At 39.5% G+C, this 25,421-nt stretch overlaps 1 protein-coding gene across 6 annotated transcripts in view; it reads right to left on the reverse strand.

Annotated features, from left to right (window-relative positions):
- Positions 1–25,421, reverse strand: part of SPIN1 (spindlin 1) — a 104,304-nt gene that overhangs the window by 18,820 nt on the left and 60,063 nt on the right. For 3 of the 6 annotated variants that reach the window (XM_045021402.1, XM_045021403.1, XM_045021405.1), the window contains exons 2-3: positions 22,931–23,158; positions 2,744–2,792 (exon numbers count right to left, since the gene is read on the reverse strand). In XM_045021402.1, coding sequence (XP_044877337.1) covers positions 2,744–2,792; positions 22,931–22,982 — 101 coding nt within the window. In that variant the 5' untranslated portion in view covers positions 22,983–23,158. Of the gene's footprint in view, positions 1–2,743; positions 2,793–20,286; positions 20,357–20,398; positions 20,442–22,930; positions 23,159–25,421 lie in introns of those variants that run through there. The other 3 variants (XM_045021407.1, XM_045021406.1, XM_045021408.1) reach the window with 3 other exon arrangements.

Consider the following 25,421-nt stretch of genomic DNA (forward strand, 5'->3'; position numbering starts at 1 on the left):
CTGGAAGTTTATCAAGATACTCAGACACTGTAATTCAAGTAAGATGATAATCTGACAGAAAAACCTGATAATTCACTATGCAAAGTTGAAGGCGAGCTGATCATTTCCTAAAAAATCCAATCTTCTTACTACCTTCTCCTTTGGAGTTACTCTAAAAGGACTGATATTTCAACTTCTTTTGTGCTGTAGTCACATCTAAGTGACATCCTGGAGTAGGATGTGTATAGAAATATTTAAAACCTGTTGAAGGGAACTGATACTTTTTTTTCAAATTCCTAGAGGTTGGTGGTATAGATTCCAGTGTGCCATAAAAGCTAGGCTTATTCTAATAGATCTTCATTTATAAGTAAGGCAAGCCTCTCTGCTAAAGACATGAAAAGTCTCCAATAATTAGGACCCTACCAAATTCACAGCCATAAAAAATGAGTCACGGACCGTGAAATTTAGCCTCCCCCCATGAGATCTGGTCTTTTGTGTGCTTTTACCCTATACTATACAGATTTCACAAGGAAGACAAGCTTTTCTCAAATTGGAGGTCCTGACCCAAAACAGAGTTGCAGGGGGGTCGTGGTAGTGTCACCTTTACGTATGTGCTACCTTCATAGCTGGGTGACCGGAAAGTGGTGCCTGCTGACAGAGGGCCCAGCTCTGCAGGCAGCAGCACAGAAGTAAAGGTGGAAATACCCCATACCATGCCATCCTTACTTCTGCGCTGCTACTGATGGCGGCTCTGCCTTCTGGGCTAGGCTCCCGGCCAGCAGCTGCTACTCTCCAGCTGCTCAGCTCTGAAGGCAGCGCTGTCACCAGCAGCAGTGCAGAAGTAAGGGTAGCAGTACTGCAACGCCCACCCCCAACTCATTTTTGGGTCAGGACCCCTACAATCACAACACCATGAAATTTGAGGTTTAAATAGCTGAAATCGTGAAATTTACAATTTGTAAAATTCTATGACTGTGAAATTGATCAAAATGGACTGCGAATTTGGTAGGGCCCTACCAATAATGTATTCTTTTTCTTGAACAGTCTGAGCTGGTATTTCTCCAAAGCTTCTGCCATTCTGCAGACCAATTCTCGAAATGACTTATAATTATCTAATGAAGATGCCTGAGGAGGAGTCAGCCTCATTCTGTGAAGAAGATGGAATATGCTCTGGAAATGTTTCAGAAACTTGTTGCTGAAATATATGCTCATGCAGAAACTGATGAAGAAAAGAGTCCTGTTCAACAATACCCTACTTACAGATTGCTGTGACTGCTTTTGCATGATAGGCAGATCTGAGGGTGAAGGAGATTTAACCCTGGAAACTGAAGCTGAGGAATATTTTGATTTAGGATAAGGCCATGGGGCCAGCGAGGCCAAGCAGTCTGTTCATATGGAAAAAATGAGAGTGGCCAGGATGGAGTACCACCAACTAGGGTCTTTGAAATAACATGCCTATATTTTTCCATGTCTGACCTGACTCGCAAACATATATGGGTCATAGAAAGGTACCACCTTAAAAGGTAAGAGAGTGAAACATCCCCACTATCAGAAGACTCATGCCCATCCTCCTGTAAAGTGGGAGGCTGCTCCTGAGGTGCTCAGAGAATTACTCATTGAATGGGCTTACCAAAACTACCACCCTTAGAAAGGATACCAACTGACAAACATCTAATATGATTGCATGGAGGAACAGCCAAAACACTGTGTACTTCGTACATTCTGTTTGCATATAAAATAATAGAGTCATGCCCAAGCTTCTACTAATTGTTAGTTCTGTGATCCATTCCTCTATCTGTTTGAACATTGGATGGAACACTGAGGAATACATTTGATGACTGGCAACCTTGGATTGTCACATACTATTTTGTAGAAGAGTGTACACTGAAAAAGAACAAACAGGTTTTTGCACTTAGAAAAAATGTTTAATAGTCATACAATGCACCTGCACTCAGTTTTTGTCTTCCAAGTGTCCCATCAGAAAACTAGCCAGACCCAACCTATTTAGCTGTTAAAAAACAATGAGATCAAACATGTCCAGACTATCATACCTTCTCCTCCCTCAGACTAGCTCTTTCCATTATCTACTTCCTCTTAAAATCACAAGGTGAACAACAAATTAATCCCCTTTTTTTTGGGAGCGATGAGTGTGGGGAGGGTGACGAGATACCCCTAACAAAAAATAAAGCATCCTTATAAAGTGTTGCAGTATTTCCAATCACCACATTTGAAAAAATAAGTATGGGAAATCTCCATGACAAAAGTGTATTTGAAATGAAATTACTGGAACACAAGTAGTAATAAGAAATCTATTATATGTCTGAGGTTATTTTCCAGATGCAGTCATTAGTAAAAATACTTGATGAGAATAGCTTTATACTGACCTAGTCACAACACACCACTTAGGCAATGAAGTTACTATAGTCTTTCCTTGCCACTTCCTCTCCCTGAAGTCTTCAAGCAAGCTATAGCATTTTATTCAAATGCTCTTGTTTCTCAAGTGATGGTGCTATCCAAACATCAGTAAATTTAAAAAGCAAGCATGTGAGCAAAAACATTTGTTTTCTACACTGCATATCTGCTAGTGGATATATATTACCTGAACACAATCCCATACTGTTCCTAGAACAAAAAGTAAAGGCTGGAACAGCAGTAGTAAGAACAGAAACACATGTTTCTAACAAGGTAATTTTGGGTAACAAACCCTACACTGGGAAGTACAAACAGTTGAAATTTATAAAAATAAGTTTTAGAAATAGCTTACTTGTGAGAAGTTCTCTTCTTCATCATGCTGGCAGACACTCCTGCATGCCCTGTAACAGAGAAAGCAGCACATAAATGTCTGAGAAATGAACAGATTATGTTCATGCAGAGTGCTAAGAAAGGCTGCTGTTTTGAATGCCAAGATATAGATGAAGTGCTGCAATTCTATGGGAGTTAAATATCTAACAATAAAAAACAAGAATGTAAGTCTCCTGAGTTAAAATCCTAGAATTAATACACTTCTGGAGCTAAACTTGCATGAAAATATACTTTTAACTTCTACTCAGATGTCAGATTAAAACAGATAGTGGTTGTGGTCAAGACCTGTATGTTGAAATTCTAAACATAACAATGGCGGGGAGATTCCCACACCGGAGCCATTCTTTAAGTGACAAATCTGAGGAACTGTCCCAGAATAAGGTGTCGAGAGAGGTAGTTTTGGAACAAACTGATAAATTAACAGTAATAAGCCACTCAGACCAGATGGTATTCACCTAAGTGTTCTGAAGGAACTCAAATATGAAATTGCAGAACTACTAGACATGGTATGTAACCTATCACTTAAATCAGCTTCTGTACCAGATGACTGGAAGATAGCTAATGTGACATCAATTTTTAGAAGAGGCTCCAGAGGCGATTTTAGCAATTGCAGGCCAGTAAGCCTACCTTCAGTACAAGGCAAGTTGGTTGAAACTATAGTACAGGACAGAATTATCAGACACCTAGATGAACACGATTAGACAGGGGAAGAGTCAACACAGCTTTTGTAAAGAGAAATCATGCCTCACTAATCTATTAGAATTCTTTGAGTGGGTCACCAAACATGTGGACAAGGGTGATCCAGTGGATATAGTGTACTTGGATTATCAGAAAGCCTCTGACAAGTACACTAAGTAGCCATGGGATGATAGGGAAGGTCCTCTAATAAATCAGTAACTGATTAAAAAGACAGAAAATAAAGTAGGAGTAAATGGCCAGTTTTCAGAGAGGTAAATAGAATCCACCAGGGATCTGTACTGGGACCAGTGCTGTTCAACATCTTCAAAAATGATCTAAAAAAGGGGTAAACAGTGAGATGGCAAAGTTTGCAGATACAAAATTACTCAAGATAGCTCAGCCCAAAGCAGACTGCAAAGAGTTGCAAAGGGATCTCATGAAACTAGGTGACTGGACAACAAAGTGGCAGATGAAATTCAGTGTTGATAAATGCAGACTACTACACATTGGAAAACAATTGCCACTATACATACAAAATGATGGGGTCTATTACCACTCAAGAAAGATCTTGGAATCATTCTGGATAGTTCTCTGAAAGCATCCACTCAGTGTGCAGCAGCAGTCAACAAAGCTAACAATGTGAAGAACCATTAGGAAATGGATAGAAATAGATTATATAATGCCACCATATAAATCCATGGTATGCCCACACCTTGAATGCTGCATGCAGTCCTGGTCATCCCATCTCAAAAAAGATATATTAGAAATGGAAAAGCTATAGAAAATGATTAAGGGTATGTAACAACTTCTATATGAGGAGAGATTTAAAAGACCTTGGGACTATTCAGAGTGGAAAAGAGATGACTAAGAAGAGATATGATAGAGGTCTATAAAATCATGAGCAGCATGGAGAAAGTGAATGAGGAAGTGTTGTTTACTCTTTATCACAACACAAGAACCAGGAGTCACCTAATGACATTAATAGGCTACAGGTTTAAAACAAACAAAACGAAGTACTTCTTCATACAACGCACAGTCAACCTGTGGAACTGACCCAATATGGCCAACCTTATGTTTGTAACTTTTGAATATACGATATAGAATTAATATCAGCATTATGTGTGGTGTCACAGTACTTGTGAAGGCCAACTTTCGCACAGTGTTGAACCTGACAACACCTTTATAAAGTTAAGTACTGTTCTCATTTTAGAGGAATAAGCAGTGAGGGTTTACTTGCCCATCACTGGTCACACAGTAAGTGGCAAAACTGGGACAATACCCTAGATTTTCAACTCTTAACCCTGTGCTTAATCCATTAAACCAAGTTGCTTCTCTGGATGACCTGAATAAGTGTTGAAGTCTTAATACTTACTGAAATATAGTTTAAGCCTGCCATGTTCGTTCATAAACAAAAAATAATGGGGTCCCAATGTAGAAATAAAATTATTTTACAGAAAAAGTTAAACAGCACTAATTTAAAAAAAAAAAAACCACGGGATTTTATATGGCCATTTTTGTTAATCAGAAATTCAAATAAAAGAAAACCTGAAGAGACAGTCTCTTAGATATCTGAAACCTGACTGCTTCTGTCTTAAGTAGGCATATAGGCCCAAAATGTTAGGCCGTATTACTAACCTCCATTCTAGCAAGTTATTTAGAGAAACAAAACTTAGTTAAGATATTTAATTGACTCATGAAATCTGTTTGAACACCAAGAGTGGTAAGGAACAAATACTGTAAAATGTGAAATTAAGGCATCAAGTTAACGTCTCACTCTCACTGCCTCTGGCTGACTAGTTCAAAATTTAATTACTGGCTATTCAGCCCAAGCAGTAAGAACAATCATCATCATTGGAATATATGGGTGTTTGTAAAGGAAATAAAATTCTTGTACCATGCAATCAAGTTCTTTCACACTTGTGCAGTAACTCGAAAAACCTGTACTCCACACTCATTCTATTCCCACGTAAAAACATTAAAATTACTTACGTAAACATGACTATACAAAATACATATTTATTGCATTGCCATTTAAAACAACATTAAAAAGACTGGAAATGACCAGTTAAGGCAGTTGACAAAATATTTTATTATCTTTTCAGTTCATACCCATCAATGAACAATACTGACTCTGAAAAATAAAATGGGTTTCTAGGATGTATAAAGTTAACTCTCACCCACAAGACAAAGTTTTCCCGTCAATATTGTCATTAACTGAATGCAGAGTAACAGAATATTAAGTTACCTTAATTGGTTACTCCCAGTCTTCTGCAGTTAATTATTTTGTACCAGGGTAAGCTATTTTAAAAAATGGTACAACTTTAAAGTTGGAGATTAAACAAAAACAAAACAAACAAAAAAGCTCAGTGATATCTGGTTGGTATAGGAAAAGACAGTTACTTATCTCAGAATAACTGGTGTTTGAGATGTGTTGTCTATATATTCCACTCTTAGTGCACATGAACCAGAGATCAGAACCTTGGCCCCTGCCTGTACCTTAAATGTCCTCAACCACCTCTCCACCCCAAGGTAAAAAGGGCAAATGGGCCAACTACTTCTCAATTCTTTTGCCAACCAGAATCCAAGTAACTATAGATTCAGATATAGCAGGGTAAGAAGGGCAGGTCATGGAATACACAGACAACATATCTTGAGCAGCAGTTAGTGTAAGGTAAGTAACAAGTCTTTTCTTCGTTGAGTGATTGTCCATACGTACTCTGCTCTTGGTGACTCAAGCAGAAACGGCTTGTGGGTGACTTGAGTCTTAACAAAATAATGACTAAAAGACCACTTTGCCAAAGCAAGCGTAGGGTCTGAATGGATAGCACAGTGTTTTGTGACTATATGAATTGAACTCCAGATCGCAGCTCTACAAATTTAAGCAGTAGGGACATTTCTAAAAAGCTGCAGATGTAGTGTGATCTCTAATAGAGTGAGCTTTTATCTGAGCAGGAAAGATTAAGTTTAGCTATTTGATATTAGTGAAATACAGTATGAAATCCATCTGGATAACCTCTGGGAACAAATTGCTTCACCTTTCATTCTCTTGACATAAGCAATTAATAAACTAGAAGACACTGGGTGTCTTAGTTCTGCAACTAAATAAAGAGTATGTTAATGTCTGAGCGTAACTTTTCAGAATTATTATGTTTTGAAAAGTAAACAGGTAAATTAACAGTTTGATTAACATGAAAATTAGAAGTTACTTTGGATAGACACCTTAAATGAGACTCGACAGACCACATCCTTATGAAAAATGGTAAACGGTAGGCCTGCTGTTAAAGCTTTAATTTCTCTCCCACTCTAGTAAGAGTAATGATCAAAAACAATGTTTAAAAGGTGATGTAATGAACATGTAGCCAACGATTCAAATGGGAGACCCACCAGATCAGCTAACATCATGTTAAGTTCCCATTAGGGAAGGAGGTCTCAAATTGGAGGGAATACATATACTAATCTCTTTAGAAACCTAGACACTGTAAAGGGTGAAAATATTCTGTGCTTTTGAATCTGCTGATGATAGGCACATACAGCTACTAGTTGAACTTTTATAGAACGAATTGAAAGACCAGATGATTTAATTGAGAGTATGAATGGAAAAGTCCATTAGGAACGGTGAGGTATGCTGAGGTTCTGTCCAAATGGTAAATCTTTTCCAGTTGGCACTGTAGGTCAATCTTGGAGTCCTTCCTTCCCACTATCAATCAAAATGCTCTGGACATCCCTGGAACAAGATTTTGCTCATCAATTAGGTAGCAAACATCCAAGCTACAAAGTGCAGAGACACTGGGTCTGGATGAAACATCTTCCCATTTAGTCACTTTTTCTTCAAGAATCATTAATGAACTGATCTCTATTTCTGTGAACGTATTAATTTGTAGTAATTATTTGCCAGATATCCTGACCAATTTTCATCCTATGGATTTTTTGAACTGTTCTACCTTATTCAGAATTTGTTATATGTGATATGAATGAAAATCCAAGTCACAAGGTCATGCCCCAAGATTGTGGCAAAATTTCATGTTTTTAATCACAAAATCCACAATTCTTTCACAAATCTGATCATTTACTGAGAGTCCCTTTATAGACTCCCATTGGCATCATCCGCTTCTTTTGTTCAGCCTTTTGGTATTTTTTTCCACTGCTCTGATACCCTCTTCCATGACATAGTAATTTCATGATACAATTTCTAAAAATTATAAGCAATTCAGAAATGGTACAGACAGAATGCTCAATTTGCCACAGCCTGTATGGCTTAAAACAACGTTGTAAAACCAGTATAAAAAACCCTACACATTTGTTTCCCTTGAGGGTGACTGCCACACATTTGTTCTCTACCTTTTTTATCGCCTTTCCTGAAAGATTCCAAACTATAAGAAATTCCCAAACAATTTAACATTTAACTTTCAAAATCAGTACAAGTTAAAGGCTTTAACCAGCTGATTGCTTGATCCACCATTTCCTAAGCTCTTTACTCCTGGGGAGAATTCTGCACCACTGTGCATGCGCAGAATTTGTGTCCCCTGCAGATTTATTTGCTTCCCTGCATAAAAATGACTCTCTGATGGGGAAGGCAAAAAAAGCAGTTGTGCGACCCTCACTGGCAGTATGTTTCGGGTACCCCAAATCACTCTGGGGCAGGAGGCAGGATTGGGGAAAACCTGGCTGGTGGTTCCTACCCTGAACAGGGCTCAGCTGCTAGTCACAGCTGGGCTGGGGAGGACGGGACTTCCTCTTCCCCTGCACGGCATCCGGGGCTGGGTCAAACTCACCCCCAGATTTCTCCCCTGGCTGCAGTAAGCTCTGTAAACTTCCCTTCTCCCACTCCCCCAATTCCTGCATCCATCGCTCCTCAGCTGCAGGGGGAGGGATCCCTGTGCAGGGAGCTGCTCCTGCATTTGCCCAACCCCTGGGCATCCAGATGCCCTCATACCCAGACCCACCCGCCAAGCCTTACCTCCCACACTCAAAACCTCCTTGTACCTGAACCACCCCAACGAGCCACCTATACCTGGATCCCCACCTCACTGAGCCCCACTCCCTCAGCATCTGGACCCCAAACTGAGCCCCCAACATCCAGAAGCCCCTGCTGAGCTCTATCCCCCCCCCAACTCCACCCCTTCCCCTTGCTGAGCCCCAACCACCTTCACCTGTAGTCCCATTCCTGTTGCACCCAGAACCCCCAACAAGCCCCAGTGCATCCAGATCCCACCACTGCACCCAGATCCCCCACTGGCCACCTGCACTTAGACTGCCCCACTCAGAACCCTCTTAACCCACAACTGGATCTCCTCACATTAAGCCCCTCCACACTTGGATACTGCCCTGCTGGGTGTGTGTGCCCACACAGAGGGGCAGGGCCCTAAGGTGTTTCTGGGGCAGGCCGGGTCCTTGCACTGTGTCAGGGTTGGGTGCAGCCCCACCACTGAGTCACTGTCCCAGGGAGGAGCTGCACAGTGATCTCCCACCTCTGTGCAGCCAGTAGCCTGTGCTCCCCAATGCCATGCTGGAGCCTCCACATTTACTTGACAAATAAAATTTGCAGAATTTTAAAATATTGTGCACAAAATTTTTAATTCTCTCGGGCAGAATGCCCTCAGGAGTAGCTATTGGTGGAAGTTTTCTCAGTATTTATAGCCATTTTCCATTTACAGTATTTGGTTTTATCCTTACATAAGACCAGAACTACTATTTGCTTATTACTAGTGTTATCAGCCTGCCTGACTCTTTTGTTGCTCAACTGAATTAGGGAAGTTACAGTTGCTAAACTACCTAATCTTAACTAGCAAAATATATCCTGAGTTCTGCTAGCATCGTGCAGATCTTCATATTGTTGAACAAGTTTCAGAGTAGCAGCCAATTATTTGGGGAGAAAAAAAACACTTGTAACCACTCTGTTGACACATTCCTCTCCCCCACTATGAAAAGAGTAACACTTTTCATTACCACCACCATACATCTAGACAACATACTAGCTGTAGCTAAAAAAGATTAGATACTAATAATCCTTACAGATGTACATCAATGCAAAATACAAAAGTGTGCACACATATAGGGTAGGGGAAGGAAAGGAAGTGTTAAAAAAACAACAACAACACACATCCAAATGATTTGCAACCATATTTTTGAACTTTTAGAAAAAGTTGATAGAGGCTTACCAACAAAAGTGGCATACTTGTTAAAAATATGCCCTTCTTCTCCCAACTGCCATAGGAACATGTTTTTTTTGTGAGATGGTAAGAACTAATCAATCAGTTATATGACAAACCATTTTTTCCCTTTTACTAAAAAAAGTGCTTAAAGTACCCGGGATCTTAAAACATCAATTCTCATAATTTAAAATGACTGTAAAAATTAAGATGGATAATTGCCATATTCCCAACTTGCTTGATGTATCTGTGAATTCCTGGTGGAAGATGGTCCATATGCTTGAATGTGAACCCATATATTATGGTCTTAAACTGAAAACTGATCTAAAAAGGTGTGAAGGGACTCTGTTTTCTGTTGTGGCTTTTTTGGTACTGCAGTAGCATGTGGGAGCTCAATCAGCAATCATGTCCTGAAGCAGCTGGCATTGGCCACTGTCAGAAAACAAGATACTGGGCTAGATGGACATTTGGTCTGACCCAGTATGCCCATTCTTATGTTAAGTAAGTACTAACACTGAATCCCAGCGATGGAACCAAGGACCAGATTTTCAGACAGACATGCAACTAGGCTGCCTTTTCAAGGGCAGGTACTCCACAAATAGGATAAGTGACCAATAAAATCAAGAGTAGATACAACTGTTGAATTTTCCCCCTCACTGGAGTAATATTTAATGTTTAGAAGGTAATTTGTCCCTAAGCAGAATGATAGCTCTACGAGCAAAACAATAATATCCAACAGTCCTCCAATTACATCAAACATTGGTCCTTCAATTTTGCCCAATTCACTGTGGCACGCACACAATAAGTGTGTGAATAATAATCTTCTCTTTGTAGCGCACATTCCAGGACAAATTTATTTAAAATACTTTTAAATTGCTCTGGTGATGTTTTGAGGTATATTTTATTTCTTTATGCAAATTTGCCCTTTAAAAGTACTTATGAATAAAAACATTATGAAATAATTTAACAGGATCTTAATCCTATTGCACGGATCATCACTTAAGGAAGACCCAAAAATCTTGTACTGCCAGAGTGTCAAATAAATTGGGCAGAAGAAATAATTTCTATCAATACTGATCAAAAACTTTTTCTCTAGCTACTTTTGGATTATTTGATACAAACCTATTTGCATACGTTTGTACAACATATGATTTAGTGAGCCTGAGAAAAGCTTATAATGCTTGAAGCATTTTATTGAAAAACATCTTAAAAAATGGAACTACAGCCTTCTTGTTTCCCTGCAAATATCATTTTAAACATTACTGAAAATTGGTTGGCTTTTGGAGAGCAGGGGATTTCATAGTACTTGATGTTTATGAGTAAAGGTTTTGATCAAGGCAGAGTTTTCCTGGAAGCTGATACTGTTTAGTTGTGTTTCTTTAGGCACCTTTGGAAAACTGTATTAGATAGGTTTTCTGTACATTCTACTAGAAATCAAACAAGCAAGTGTAGTGCAGTCAGATCCTATACAAGCTTCCTCACACCATTCCCAACCTCAAGTTAACACTTAATTCCTAATCCTCTCTTCAGCACTAACACTAAGTAGGGCAGCAGCTTTGTGGTGTGAACAATTTACATGTCTGTCACTGACGCTACTTTTGATTTGTGATCTAAACAGAATTTAGAGGATGAACAGTGAGTGGCTAATTCATTATTAAAAAACACTTTGATAGAAATTTCAATATCAATATTTCACCACATTTAATAAGTGGAAAGATCAGTGTATATGTTTTTCGGTATAAGTAAAGTTTGGTCTCAGGCAGTAATTGGTATTAAAGCAGCCAACATTAATGAATTTATCACAAGGGAGCTGTCAGATTTTACAACGCATGAATGCCATTTCCATTAAATGTGAAAAGGTTTAGATACACATCACTTGCTGCAGTTTCTGTACTACTTTGATAATTACACAAAACAGCATACTACTGTTCCACTTGAGATACTGCTTTCAGGATTAGCTTTCTCCAGCTACCTACATAAGCTTTCAGAATGTACTTTGCAACTGGAAAGGTTAGAAAAAAATCCCAGCTATTTATTATATATTCAGCATAGTTTCACAAAATGAACATTCAGCCAAGTTAATAAAATCATATTGTGACATGGGACACTCACCTCTCATGAGTTCCTCCTGTCAGCTGGGTGTCATACTGCAATCTTTTCTGGTCCTGGCGCCTCCTGTAGGTTGGTACCTACCTGCTTGGTAGATCTGCAGTGGCTCAGCCCTCCAGCCAAGTCACACAGTCAAAAAGCAAACCTCTCCCAGCGGTAGCAAAAGTCGAACAAGCTACCTGCCCTCACTAGGGTCTTCAGCCCTGTCTCTTGGCCTTTTAAATCTCACCTTTCACTTGGGCTCCTAAAAGAGCCTTGTCCCCTTCTCGGGGCACAGGTCACTTTCCCAGTGGTGGGTGGAGGAACTCAGGCCTGCCCACTACTCCGAGTCCCAACCCAGGGACCCTATAAACAGCAGCCATGTACCGCTCTCTGTTTGCTGCTGTTATTCCCTGGGCTCTTCCCCATCCATGTGGTCCTGTTCCTTTCATTGGTTACCTTAGGGTTTCCGTTTTCATGTCCTCTTTCCCAGGTCCAGTAAACGTGGCTTATTAAACACCTTTGGTCATTCCTTAACCCTCTGGTCCCACCCATGAACTGACCTGATCAGGCCCTGCAACAACTTTTATCTGAGCCTGCTGTGCTCTGATAAAAGCAACCAATGCAGCTTTTCTACGCAGGCTGGGGGATCAATTTTAACTGCTCATTCCTGGGGTGGGGTGGCGTAGGGTAGGAATGCGGTGCCTCCAGCATGGGGTCTCAAAGGACCTGGTACACCCCATCACATATCTCCCCTCACACCCTATCCCAAAGAAGGGATTTAGGGTTGTGGGCCTATCTGAAGGTTAACGTCCCATCCTATGCACTTTTTGCCCTGCTTGCTCAGGGTCTCCTCGCCCAGGCCTGTCTATGTGGAGAGCTATTTGCAATCTCTGCCTGGATTCCTCAGGGTCTTCTTTCCTAGGCTGCTCTGTCTGGACAGCGTTTAACAGTCCCTTGTCCTGATTAGACAGGATTTCCCACCTCAGACCTGTTGACATGGAGAGCTTTTGCAGTCTCTTTGCCCTGCTTTGTCAGGGTCCTTTCTCCAAGGCATCTCTGCCTAGAGAGCTACAAGTCTCTGCCCTGGTTGGTCTGGGTCTTCTCTCTCAGACCTCTCTGCCTGGTAATCTTTTGCAGTCTCTGCCCTGGTTTCTCTGGGTCTCTCCTCCAGTTCATGCAAGGGCAAGCTGTTCTTAAAATATCCCATCTGTCCACAATCATAACATCTTCTTGGCCACATCTCAGTCTTCCAGCCCACTGGATCCCTCTTATCTACCCAGTACCTGTTATTGCTTCTTTCCTGCAGGGTCCATAACATGTACTGCTGCTGTTCTTTTAGACTGCTGTAGTTCCAACTACACCACCTGCCACTCTTTGAGAGCCTCACTGAACTGCTGAAGCAATACCCAGATCTGTTTCACAGACCCTGTCCTCCCCAGAAATGGATGTGTGAATTTTGGTGTCCAGGTCTGTCGTGGCTGTCTGGCTCTTTGTTGCCCTCCAGCTGGCACCCACTGTGCTTTCAGCAGAGCCAAGCTACTGCTGGGCTAAACGCTTTTCAATTCCTCCATTGTCTCCTTGTTTCATGGGTTGGTCTGAAAAGACCCTATTTCTGGTACCAAGGAAAGATGGTGTTGCATTGGCAATATTAGTGCTTCTGCTACAAGCTTTCTCCATTTTTATTATGGTTGACCAAACAAGGAAAATTTGCCTGACATCCTCATTGCGGGAAACCTTGCATCCTGTTTGCTCACTGCAGAAATTTAAATGAATTACAGTTGTGTGCACAATTAAATAAGCCTAATTGTCAGTAGAAGCTCTTCCGGGGGGAAGAGGAGAGAAGAGGATGAACATGTCCTCCTTTCTTTATGGCATCCAGCTACTAGGGAGGAGGAGATTAAGGAATTACCCATTTGCCAGAAGATTCAGGAAACAAGTTCTTGGAGATAACTGAAGGAGCATAGAAATTGTTACAGTGCAAAGGGGATCTATAAGGATACCTGAGAAGAAAAGCTTTGTGATCCAAGAAGTATTCCTTGGATTGAGTGCTTCCACTCTGGAGAACAGAGCACCAGGATAGGAAAAGTTAAAGTGAATTCTTTAGCATTCCCTCCTCTCTTTTTCCCATGACACTGTAGTGTCAGGCTCTTGGGAGGTTCCATGATTCATGTTGTAAAATGCACTGTTAGGCACCATTTCCATCGGTGGCCAACAGGGAAGAGCATACATACACAATGCTGCAACAGGGAAAGCCCAGGGTGAAGGGGACAAATTGGGAAGATTATGGAGGCTGAAAAAGCGGTGTTGCAATTAGTTTACCTCTTCAGGACTTCTTTATTGAAGTCTTTTCTTCCATTCTGATATAGCAAAGGCAAGCTGAGACTGCAAATCAGTCTGAGACTCCATTAATTAATACTCTATAAAGTAGAGAATAAAATGTTGAGCCTAATGGGAGAAAGAGTAGAACCAAACAGGAAGACCTAAATTTTTGAAGTGACCACTGATTTTAAGTGCCCCAATTCTTAAATCCCTAAGGTGTCAGACTGTCAGAAGGAGGGTACTCAGTACTTTCTGCAAACTAGGCCCTTTAAAGCATTTCACTTTATACACCCAAAAGTTATTTGAAAGAACAGGTGAATGCTTCTGTATCTGGACTTACTATCTATTCCTGCCTGCCTGAGAAAGGAATGCCCTTTGTCTATACTGGTGGCAGTTAACCTTCACTGAAAGTTAACTGCCATTTCTTAGACTGCTGCTGACAACTATCATTGTGTCAAAAAACAGGCATTCTGCTATAGCCAACTGGAGGGGGATTAGATTTATTACCTGAGACAAAAATTCTTTGATTTTGAAGCAGTGATGTTACATTTCTGGATGACTAAGAGTATTAGAGCTGCCTGAATGTATGACAGGTATGTAACTGCTGGGTTTAGCCATGCTCACATGCAGGTTGGCAGCAGCCCTTATGCAATGTTTTTTTGCAATCCTAACAACGACTCTAGAAAGTCTCTCAGGAACTTATCAGTTTAGAAAATACTTCCAAATCTAGGAGAAATGAAGGACAAAAAGAAGGAGGAGGAGGAATACATCAGCCTGACAGATATTCACTGGCAGATGATCACTTTAAAGGTAAGATAATGTCTAATCCTCCAGTAAAAATGTCAAACTTTCCAGGATATAAATATCTGTCAATCCTGTAGCTGCTTGAAAGTGACAAGCAGTAAAAGAAAGAAAGAAAGAAGGGGGTGGGGGGGGGAAAGAGGGCAGTTGGTGGGAAAAGAATACCTCAGGAAAAGAAGAAATTATACAGAAAGAACTACCTGTACGATCTGGCAACCACAAAAGCTCAGACATTTGTTTTTTAATCAAAATGGCTTCAGCCAATAGATGATTACAGTTAATGCCAATTTTAGTGACTATCCTCAGTGTTCAATAATTACCTAATATATTAATGATGAACTCTCAGCATCAGATTAAGCAAGCAGGGTATATTGTCTCCCAATATATGTTTGCTGCACTAGTTTTAAGAAAATACATGACAACATTATAAATTTTAAGGTCAAAAGGATCACTATATAATCACTTAATTTTATCTTCTGCACAACACAAGCCATAGAACGTCATCCATTCAATTTCTGCAGTGGAGGCAATTCTTATCTACCATGTAAACAAATTACCAAATTTAACTTGCAGCTGAAATAGAGTGCCTCTCAGAAAGATTTCCAACCATGATTTCAGGACTTCAAATGCAAAACCATGCTCTGAAGTGTCTCTAGCCTCTGTTTGCCAAAAGCTGGGAATTGGGCAACAGGGGATGGATGGATCACTTGATGATTACCTGTTCTGTTCATTCCTTCTGAAATGTCTGGCATTGACCACTGTCAGAAGACAGGATGCTGGGCTAGTTGGACCATTGGTCTGACCCAGTATGGTTGCTCTTATGTTCTTAAATGACAAATTTACCCTTTTCTTGGAAAGCTGTTCCAATGATTAATTGCCCTCACTTTCATGTGAGTCATATTTCCCATTCAACTATTTCATCTTATTATGCCTTGGTCTGCTAAATTAAAGGACCCCTTATAGGTAGGGTGACCAGAGGGCAACTGTGAAAAAACAGGACAGGGAGTGGGGGGTCATAGGCGCCTATATAAGTCCCAAAAAAACGGACTGTCCCTTTAAAAATGGGACATCTGGTCACCCTACTTATAGGTCACATTCAACTCACCTTATTTAGCTTAAGTCTCATCATAAGGATTGTTTCCAGACCTCAGTTACTTTTTATAGCTTCTCTGAACCCATGCTAATTTTTAACAACCTTTTCAAAGCATGAACACCAGAACCTGATCACAGTAGCTGGTGTTCTTCTTCCAATATGAATAAAAATGAGGTGAGAGGACAAGATCTAGTTATAGGATCAGCTCAATTTAGTAACTACAGATAAATAAATTTTATCCTTCATTAAATAAATGTTTTGGATAAACTTTTTTCATAACTATCCTTACGTATGTACACTTATGGCAGTTTTATTTACCAAATAAAAAATAAAATACTGTTTTTGTGCATTTTAATTGAACTGAATTTTCCTTCAAACGTCACTTGATGCAAATCATGAGTAAATAGGACTGTAGTAAACAAGAAATACATAACTCACCATTTTCAAAACAATTATATATGAAACTAAAGAAATCAAAAGAAAATGTTACCATGTGACATTTCTAATGATTTAAACTTATGAAGTACACACTTTTTCTTTAAAAAGTTTTTAAAATGGCTGTTTTGTCCTATTCTGGAATAGCACAAAGCAGCCAGAGCATACAGGTCAGGTAAAGTGGGTTTACAGCTGCTTTGTTTTGGCAGTGCATCACAAGACACCTGAGTGCACACTCCGTTCCCCCCATTTTCCAAATTACCTCTGCCTTTTACAACACACACAAACTTCCCCGTCCTTCCTGCAACCCCTCTTGCGTGCACGGTATATATCCTGCTTCTGTAATTTCCCCCTCCTTCTTGGCCTACCTATTGAGTAGATGTAGTGCCACAAAATAACTTTTGAAAATATATTTATCATTTTTTTTAAAAAAAATTCTAATGGAAATTTTATCTGTCAAAAAGAACCAGCTTTCTTTGAAAATGGTCACCATCTCCAATATTCTCAGTGAGATTGAAGCCACAAGCAGCAAAGAGTCCTGTGGCACCTTATAGACTAATAGATGTATTAGAGCATGAGCTTTCGTTGGTGAACCCACTTCGTCGGATGCTCATGCTCCAATACATCTGTTAGTCTATAAGGTGCCACAGGACTCTTTGCTGCTTTTACAGATCAACACTAACACGGCTACCCCTCTGATACTTGAAGTCACAAGTTACCCTCAGGGAAGATGGTTGCTTTCCATGCTGTGAGCAGGCTGAGACACACAAAGAGACCTTTCTCAGAGTGGCCATCAGGCGAGGGCAGTGGAAGTTGTGGAATTCTCTGTAGTAGACCACTAATCTTCAGCCTATGCTGAAGGGGAAACTTTACCCATTATCCTCGAGAACAAACACTACCAATAATCCTAAAATAAGTTATTCAAATGTACAAGATTATAGTGAATTTTCACTTTACAGGAAGTTTGACAAGTGTTACTCTGTTAATGAAATCAGGGGCGACAAAAAATATTGGGTGTTACATTTCTTAAGGATTCATTTTTAAACTTCATTTTAATGCCTAAAGAAACAGATTTACTTGTAAATATTTAGAAAATTCATTTAGCATTCAGTAAATGCTATAATTCTGGGGAAGGTATGCTGTATTTTTACCACATAACAGAGTTTGCATTCCTGCTTTGAGTCCAAAACTTAACTCTGGCATTACTACTGATGCCTCATAATTCCCCCAGGGTCCAACAGTTTTGTTAGCCTCTTGCCACAGAATAATACCAGGAACTTGTGTTCAATTAGTTCCTAGTGTAACTCCTGAAATTGAAAGTGTAGGGTTTTCCTTCCCCCATAAATGATTAGCTTGGTGGTGAAGGATGGCTACTTATCTTGAAAAGTAACTGGAGTTTTTTCAGATGTATGGCTTCTATCTGTATTCCATTCATGGTGCACATACGCTCCATGCACTTAAGACTGGACGATTTTTCATTAGAAGTGTCTGTTAGTCTGTGCCTGCGCCCTTCTCCTCATGCTCCCAGTCAAGTATATAAGGGACAGTGCAGACACCGCCTGCCTTTTCAGTTCCTTCTCTTCTATGAAGAGCTTAGGGTAAGAATCTGAAGCAGAGGGTGGGTTATGGAATACATATAGGGACTACGCATGTGGAAAAATCAGTTATTGTACAAGGTAAGTAATCCTTACTTTCTTTCCATGGTGGTGTCTATGTGTGTTCACTCAAGGTGACTCAAAAGCAGTATTCATTCAGGTGGAGGATGTGAGGAACCCCTGCTGTACCACTGACTGAATGACTGCTAAGCTGAAAGCAGTGTCTGCTGTTGAAGGCTGCACCCGGGGTGTAATGTCTCAAAAGGTACACATAATGCCTCATGTTGCTGCCTTACATATCTTGAGAAGCGAAGACAGTAAAGCTACAGAGTCTGCCTGGGCCCTAATTGAGTTTGGCCTCACACCCTGTTAGGCAGAGGTCACTATCAACTCATTGCAAAAGCAGGGGGCAGCTCAAAATCCATTTAGAAAAGTCTCTGAGAAGATCACCCAACATATAAAAGAAGAGGCCTAGGAGTCAAATAGTTAAGGGAATTTTCTGAAGGGAATTGTACTTCTTATGTAGAAAGCCAAGGCTTGGACATCCAAAGAATGAACTTCATGTCCTTTCTGTTAGGAGGTGGCTTCAAAACAGAGAACAGATTAAATGGATGACTTGGTGATTTCAGAATTCCATCTAAACTTTCAACTTAGAATGTAACCTTAAGGAAACTTGAGAGAGAGAGAGAGACTGACTTCCATAGGGATAACATAAGGGCTCCCAGCTCTGCAGGTTGAAGTGTTTGCAACAAGAAAGGCAACTTCCATAGATAGAGGACTGAAGGAACATGAAGCTAAGGGCTCCAATGGGAGTTTTGCTGATGTAGATAGGACTAGATTGAGGTCCCATATTGCAGTGGCTTTAAGCACCAGTGGAAAGGCACTGACAAGGCTTTTCAAGAACCTCACTATGACCGGATAGGAAAAGATGGAATAGTTGTCCACTGGAGGTGTGGGGGTGAGAAAGAGAGCGCGCGCACGCAAGAGCACTAATAGCTGCCAAGTGTACTTGTAAGGAGCAGAATGACAATCCCAACATTTTCAGAGAAAGGAGATAGTTCAGTAGTTGGCATCTCGCAAACGTACAGTGATAGCTGACAATGGTGGCAGAAATGGTGAAAATCTCTTCCATTTTGCTGTGTACCACTTTCTTCTAGAGTCTTTCCAGCTGTTGATCACAATGGACTGTATAGCAGCAGAACACAATCTCTAAGTCAGCTATCCATTTACATACCAAGCAGTTAGATGGACAGATGCTGAATTCCAATGGAATACCATGCATGTGTCCTGGGTCAAGAAATCTGGTAGTAGTTTAATGTGGATGCATGGATGTGCAGCCATCTGGAGAATGCTGGTGAACTGTCTCTGACATGCAAGAGCCACAAGCTGGCAATAGCGTAGCTAAAGTTGGCGTATCTTAGCTCGACTTACCTGGCCGTGAGGTCGGTGGTAAGTTGACCGCTGCTGCTCCCCTGTCGACTCTGCTTCCGCCTCTTATGAGCTAGAGTTCCGGAGTTGACAGGGAGCGCATTTGGGGATCGATTTATTGCGTCTAGATGAGACGCGATAAATCGATCCGCGATAGATCAATCACTACCCGCTGGATTGGCGGGTAGTGAAGACCTGTCCTGAGACAGCTGTGTACTAAAGGCTGATTCCTGGTTCCTCTGACTGATGTACCAAAGTCAGACTCTGGTCTCATCAAACAATCCATCAGGAAAGTATGAAGTCTGAACTCACATGATTGAGGAGTTCAGCAAGAGAAACTCTAGCAGATACGGCACTTCAGGGGATATGTGCTTCCCTGAGGCACTACAGATGGGTGTCAAGACCTTCACTGATTGGGAAGGCTTGGAGACAGATCACAGTGCTTCAAACCTGGGGCCCTGGGCATGATAGGCACCAAATATTGGTAGATGGCTGGGGCTGGGAGGAAACCCCCGAAGTTTTCCAAAACTAACACTAAAACTAAGAATTTAGGTAGAAAAGGAGAACTATTTAGAAGCAATAAAACAAAAAAATGCTAGCTAAAGCTGTAGACACTAGAGAAGTTTCATCTCAGACCACAGATGGTAGGAAGGAACCATAGAAGTGACTGGTCTGCACTGCCCCATATTCCCTCAGCTGGGAGCACAAAGAGAAGGGTGCAGGTGCAGACCAACAGACACCGCTAATGAAAAAACAACAAAAAAAAACCCCAAACCTTCTGGTCCCAGGCACGTGGAGTACATGCTCAACTCAAGTGGAATAGACACAGAAACCACCACTTGAAGAAACTTTGTTTATAATCATTTTGATTCAGGCCTATCCATTCTCCTCTTAAATCTTCATCAATGCATTTTACCTTTTCTCTTGCACTTATATGACATGAATGGTTTAGACATAGGCTTTGTTTGATTCCTGCTGGTTGGCCACCCAAGCCTTCCATAATTTTTTGTTTTAATTCATAGACTGACATTTGAAAACTTTCACCCATTTGTCCCTCAGATGTGAAGATTTCTGAAAGAAAAAGGGGAGCAATTCTCAAATCTCAGCCAATGAACAAAGTTTAATCAGATAATTATGAACTGAACTGATAAAACAATTAATCACCAAACTGTGATTTCTAGTTACAAAAAACAATTCCATATTGAATGACAGTAGGAGATGCAAAACACTATTTTGTAAGTACCAATTCAAAAAAAGAATGTATAGTTTGCCATATCTGAAATTTACTTTATTATAGTTGAACACAGAGTCTTAGATCAGCTCTTTAAGAAACTGATTTATCTGTTTATTCCTAACCCTCCCAACTTTGTAGGTAACTTTCCTGTACCTACAAAGCAAAGTTATAAAGCCAAATGTTTTTAATAGTAACCAAAAAGTTTATAATTACAGAAGAGAAACTAAGTGTTGTAGCATTACTATGAATTTGATCAGTAAAAATGTAAGTGAAGCAAAAGCACCCTTTCCAGAACTATTTTCCCCCAACATTAATTTTTACTGTGTGACGCTCACTGGACAATCATAACGCAGGTAAAGACATGCTAACATGAACCATATATGAAATCAGATGCACAATATGCCTCAAATCTCACTGAAAAGAATGCCTTCGACAGCAGGTGTTCCTTTCAAAAGTTGTCACTAGCAATACAGAAGATTAAAGATTGCTGTATTACTACCAGAACTGAATACTTAACACACCACACTGGAAGACAATTATATTTCACAACCCAGAAGGAGTTAGTGTTGTGTTTGTTGCTTCTATGTGTCTAATATTTAAGAGATTAAGTTACTGAATATGACAGACTTGCAGCCTTTCATGGAGATTAAAGACTTTTTGTAATTTATTCAACAAATCTGAATGATGAGCTGGAAACACATTTGGAAGCATCAATATGGGCTGTATGGTTAGTTTCATATCAATTGAGCTTTCCCAATTTTACATTAAAATCACAGGAGTTTCACATAAATCTACTATGGTACATGTACCGTACAGCGTACCTAAATACTCTTTTATCCCTCCCTTCAGCTCATTAGCTATGTTCTGTGCTTTACAAAGTGAACACAGGATATTTTCTCTGCCGGGAATGAAAGCTTAATAGAATGACCCTGCAGAACTGAGGGGGAGGGAGGAAACAAAACAAAAAAACCTCAAAAAAACCAAACAGTTGTACCAAGCAAATTCTCTGTTTCAAAGATAAACTATTTTGCTTTTTGTAATGAAGTTTTAATCAAACAGATTAAAACAACAGAACTTCCAGCTTGTGGTTCAACAGTTTCCTAAAATGACTAGATGTGGACTTCTGTGTCCCAAAGCCATTCTCCCCCCCAACTCACAAGAAATGACTCTTAGGGCTTGTCTATACTTGAAAGTTACTTCAGATTATGATAGGTGGAAATTTAAAGTACAATAGCTATTTCTGTATGGCTCCATGTGTACATAAGCCCTTACAGACACCCCTCTTAGCACCCAGTGCAAGGGGAAAGCTGAATTAGTTAGCTTTTATTCACAGAGACCCCAGGCACTTAATTAGTTTAAACCTTGTTAGTTTATACTTGCATTGTCTTAAATTATTCTTGCCCTCAAAGCATGGAGTAAGTGCTTGTCTTCAAGACAAAGTTGTACTGGTTTAATTATATGTGCAATTTTAAACAGCTTTAGTTAAATGGGTGCATAAGGCTGTGTGAACACTTATTTTCATATAGTTTAAGTTAGTCAGGAGTTGATTTAAACTCAACTGAAGTAAGACATTCAAACCAAGATAAGGATTGTCCAAATAAAAGGTTGCACTGGTTTAACAAAAGATTTGTCTACAGGGGGAGGTATTCCTGACTAACTTCGTGCATGGATGCTCTAGAAATGGATCAAGCTAATTTAGAAAAAGGTACTCTTATTGTGGAAGAAGAGCACCCACATAGAGTTAATCAGGAATACCTTTAACTTCTCACACTACCTTAATCTGAATTAATTTCCCTACTTAGATGACTCCTAAATCTCACGTAAACAAAGCCAAAAACAGCTTAGAGATGCTCCTTTACCGTTATTGGCTGATCAGCTTCTTCAGACTGCTTACATTTTAAAGCAAGTTTTAAGTAGCACCTAATGAATATATCATGTTCCAGAGGTCTCTTTACTAGCACTGTGAGGGATCACTGATAAACAGCTTATATTCTGAAACTGACAGACACTAATCTTGTTGTGAAGCATTTTCCCCTTCCTTTCAAAATTTCATGTCTGTGTGCAATATGAAAGCTTCAGCAAAACTAAAATACAACAAGATATTTTTACATACAAGTCTCCACTGGATTTCTGACAAGCTGCTGTCAGAACAACTACAACAAAATAAAGTCAGGGAAGTTGACAGGAGCAGAACACACACAATTTTAATACCAAGATGGAAAAGAACTGAAAGTTACTAAAAACTTCATAAAACCATTACAGACACTTATGTGTTTTAATATTTAATTCAGTATTTCACCACCCAATTTAAAAAAAGATTGCCTACCTGCATCAGCTCTGGATCGCTGACCTGGTGTCTTTCCGAATGGGGTCTTCATTCATCTGTGTTTAAGTGAGCAGCAAAGCTGCTGGACTAGGGTGAAAATCCAGTTCTTTCCAACTCTTAAAATTTCCTCTTAGCCTTAGAATGATAAAATTACTACTTGTTAATCCACCATTCAAACGAGAATTTGCTTGTCCCAAGATTAGCTGTAGTATTTTCAATTATATTTCTCTGCAAAACAAAATGAGATTTTAGTATAAGCATTCAAATTTGAAGTGTGATCAAGATGAGCAATGTAAAAATTAAAAACTAAAATTATATTAGCAAAAATTTTAATTTTCATGCTCAGGGAAGTTTTACTTTTTATTTTAATGTTTTAGCACCGTGTGCAGTAAAAACAATGGAATAACCTTGCACAAAACCAACTTGGACCTACAATACCTGGTAGGGTTTGTCCCTTAAGTTAATTTTTGTATACGATACAGTGCCCTTCTATAGGCCAGTATTTAAAAATATGGATCAGAATGATCTGAAAGCAACATGGAATAAAATGATTAGGTGCCAATAAACAAAACTAACAGTTTTCAGCCAGGGTAGTACAGGGTGTTAATTTTTAATTCTTAAAACGTAGCTGATTGGATGAAAGTCTTTGCTCTAGAATAAGAAATGACCTATCACTGTATCTGCATTGCAGGAGGTATTGGCAGTAACCAAATACTTCTGTTAGCTGATAAAACACCAGATTTACTACTCAGTAGAGGAAACCAGCTCTACAGAGAACAGTGATTTGAGACTTTAGAACACACCACTGAAAAAATAATTCAACTATGACAAAAGGGAGAAGAGTTCTTCAGTGTGTGAAATTAATTATCACAAATGTACAGAAATTTTGCAGAAAGGGTAGGTATTTGAGTAAACTAATTTGTAAAGACAAGTGAAGAGAATTAAAACTTCTGAAATATTTAATCCCATTAAATTTATCTAAATCAGTTGCAACATGAGCTCTTCATTGATAAAGAGTGTTCCATGCAGATTTCTAGCATTTTTTTCCCCTGAGAGTTGGCAACATCTTTGCTTAAAACAGTTCCTGCTAATCAAACAGAACAAGAGAAATCATAGTAACTGATCTGAAACAAAACGTAAAGCTTTTTTTAGCTTTTATTCGCTTTTTCACACCACAAACATCTGCTGTCCTAGCTTAATTAGTGTTTACCAATAGCTTTACAATTTCATGAGATCATGGTAAATTAGACAAGGAAGTTAAATCTGAAGAAAATAAAAAGCGTATTAAATTGGTTTGTTCAATGAAACCAGGGGTTAACATTTTAGAATACCTGACTTCTTGCACTGTGTAGGGAAATGGACAAAAGAAACATCAAACTGGTGGTAAGAAGTCAAAATCATTCATTTTAATTAGGAAATTTACAGCCCCCTTAGATCACCTGACATTCTTGGGACTCCATGATTTTCATCCTTCAGAGATCAAAATCCCATCCAGTATATTAAAACTATTGAGAGTAAAACTATGTTGTAGTCTATTAAAAAAATTAGATACTTGAAATGTTTAAATTTTCCATTGACTCAAGAGTGAACAAGACATGTGGATTGACATTTTGCTGACAAAGGAAGCTTTCTTTGTTTGGAAGAACATTCAGTAGAAAAAACTATCAAGATAAATTCTTATTTAGCTAGCTTGTTCTGCTGCTACCTGTGGATATGAGTCAAAAAATCAACACTGATATCAATGTGGAAAAAAAAAATCAAGATCTAGAATACTTCAATGTAGTCATACAAATATAATAATTATCTCCAATGCCATTTTGACTTAAGTCTGTCTTGCACAGTTTATTTGTAATTTCTGTTCTAAGCTAAAGGCTCTTCCAAGTCCTTGCAGTGCAGCTTCATACCTGCCTAGCACAAGTTATCCCTGCCACTCCTTCCTTAACACTCATATTGGACCAAAAATCACTCCACTACTTCTGTATTGGGTCTTTAAGACCCCAGTATGTCAACATTGGAAAAACACATGGGCTGCATTTAAAATTGATATTATAATCAGTTAACTGTAAATCTATGAACAAATTAAAACTTTTCTAGATTCAGAAGCACACTAAACAGTACTATGTGCAGGGGTCTAACTGACCCCAGGAACACACACGTTTATTTAAAAAAATACACTATGCAGCTTTCAGCATTTAACTGACCCCACATTTAGACAATGGAAATAGCATTGTCTTTTTCTCTGGAGCAGATGTAACATCTTTTCCTGTTTCTTAGGCTCTGGATAGCACTAGATGCTGCTTCCCTAGAAGCTTGAGGCAAGGTGGCAATGTTCCTTTTCTATATCTGGTTTCACCATTTCTGTACCCAGGTCCCTGAGAAACATTGAACTCTTACTCAAAGATTATGCCATGTGCAGTTCAACAAAATCCAAATAATATATGCATTCAGACAGTCAACGTACATGTGCAATGTAATAGCCAGTCTTTGCACC

This window comes from Mauremys mutica, chromosome 6 (assembly GCF_020497125.1).
Source record: "Mauremys mutica isolate MM-2020 ecotype Southern chromosome 6, ASM2049712v1, whole genome shotgun sequence".
NCBI lineage: Eukaryota > Metazoa > Chordata > Testudines > Geoemydidae > Mauremys > Mauremys mutica.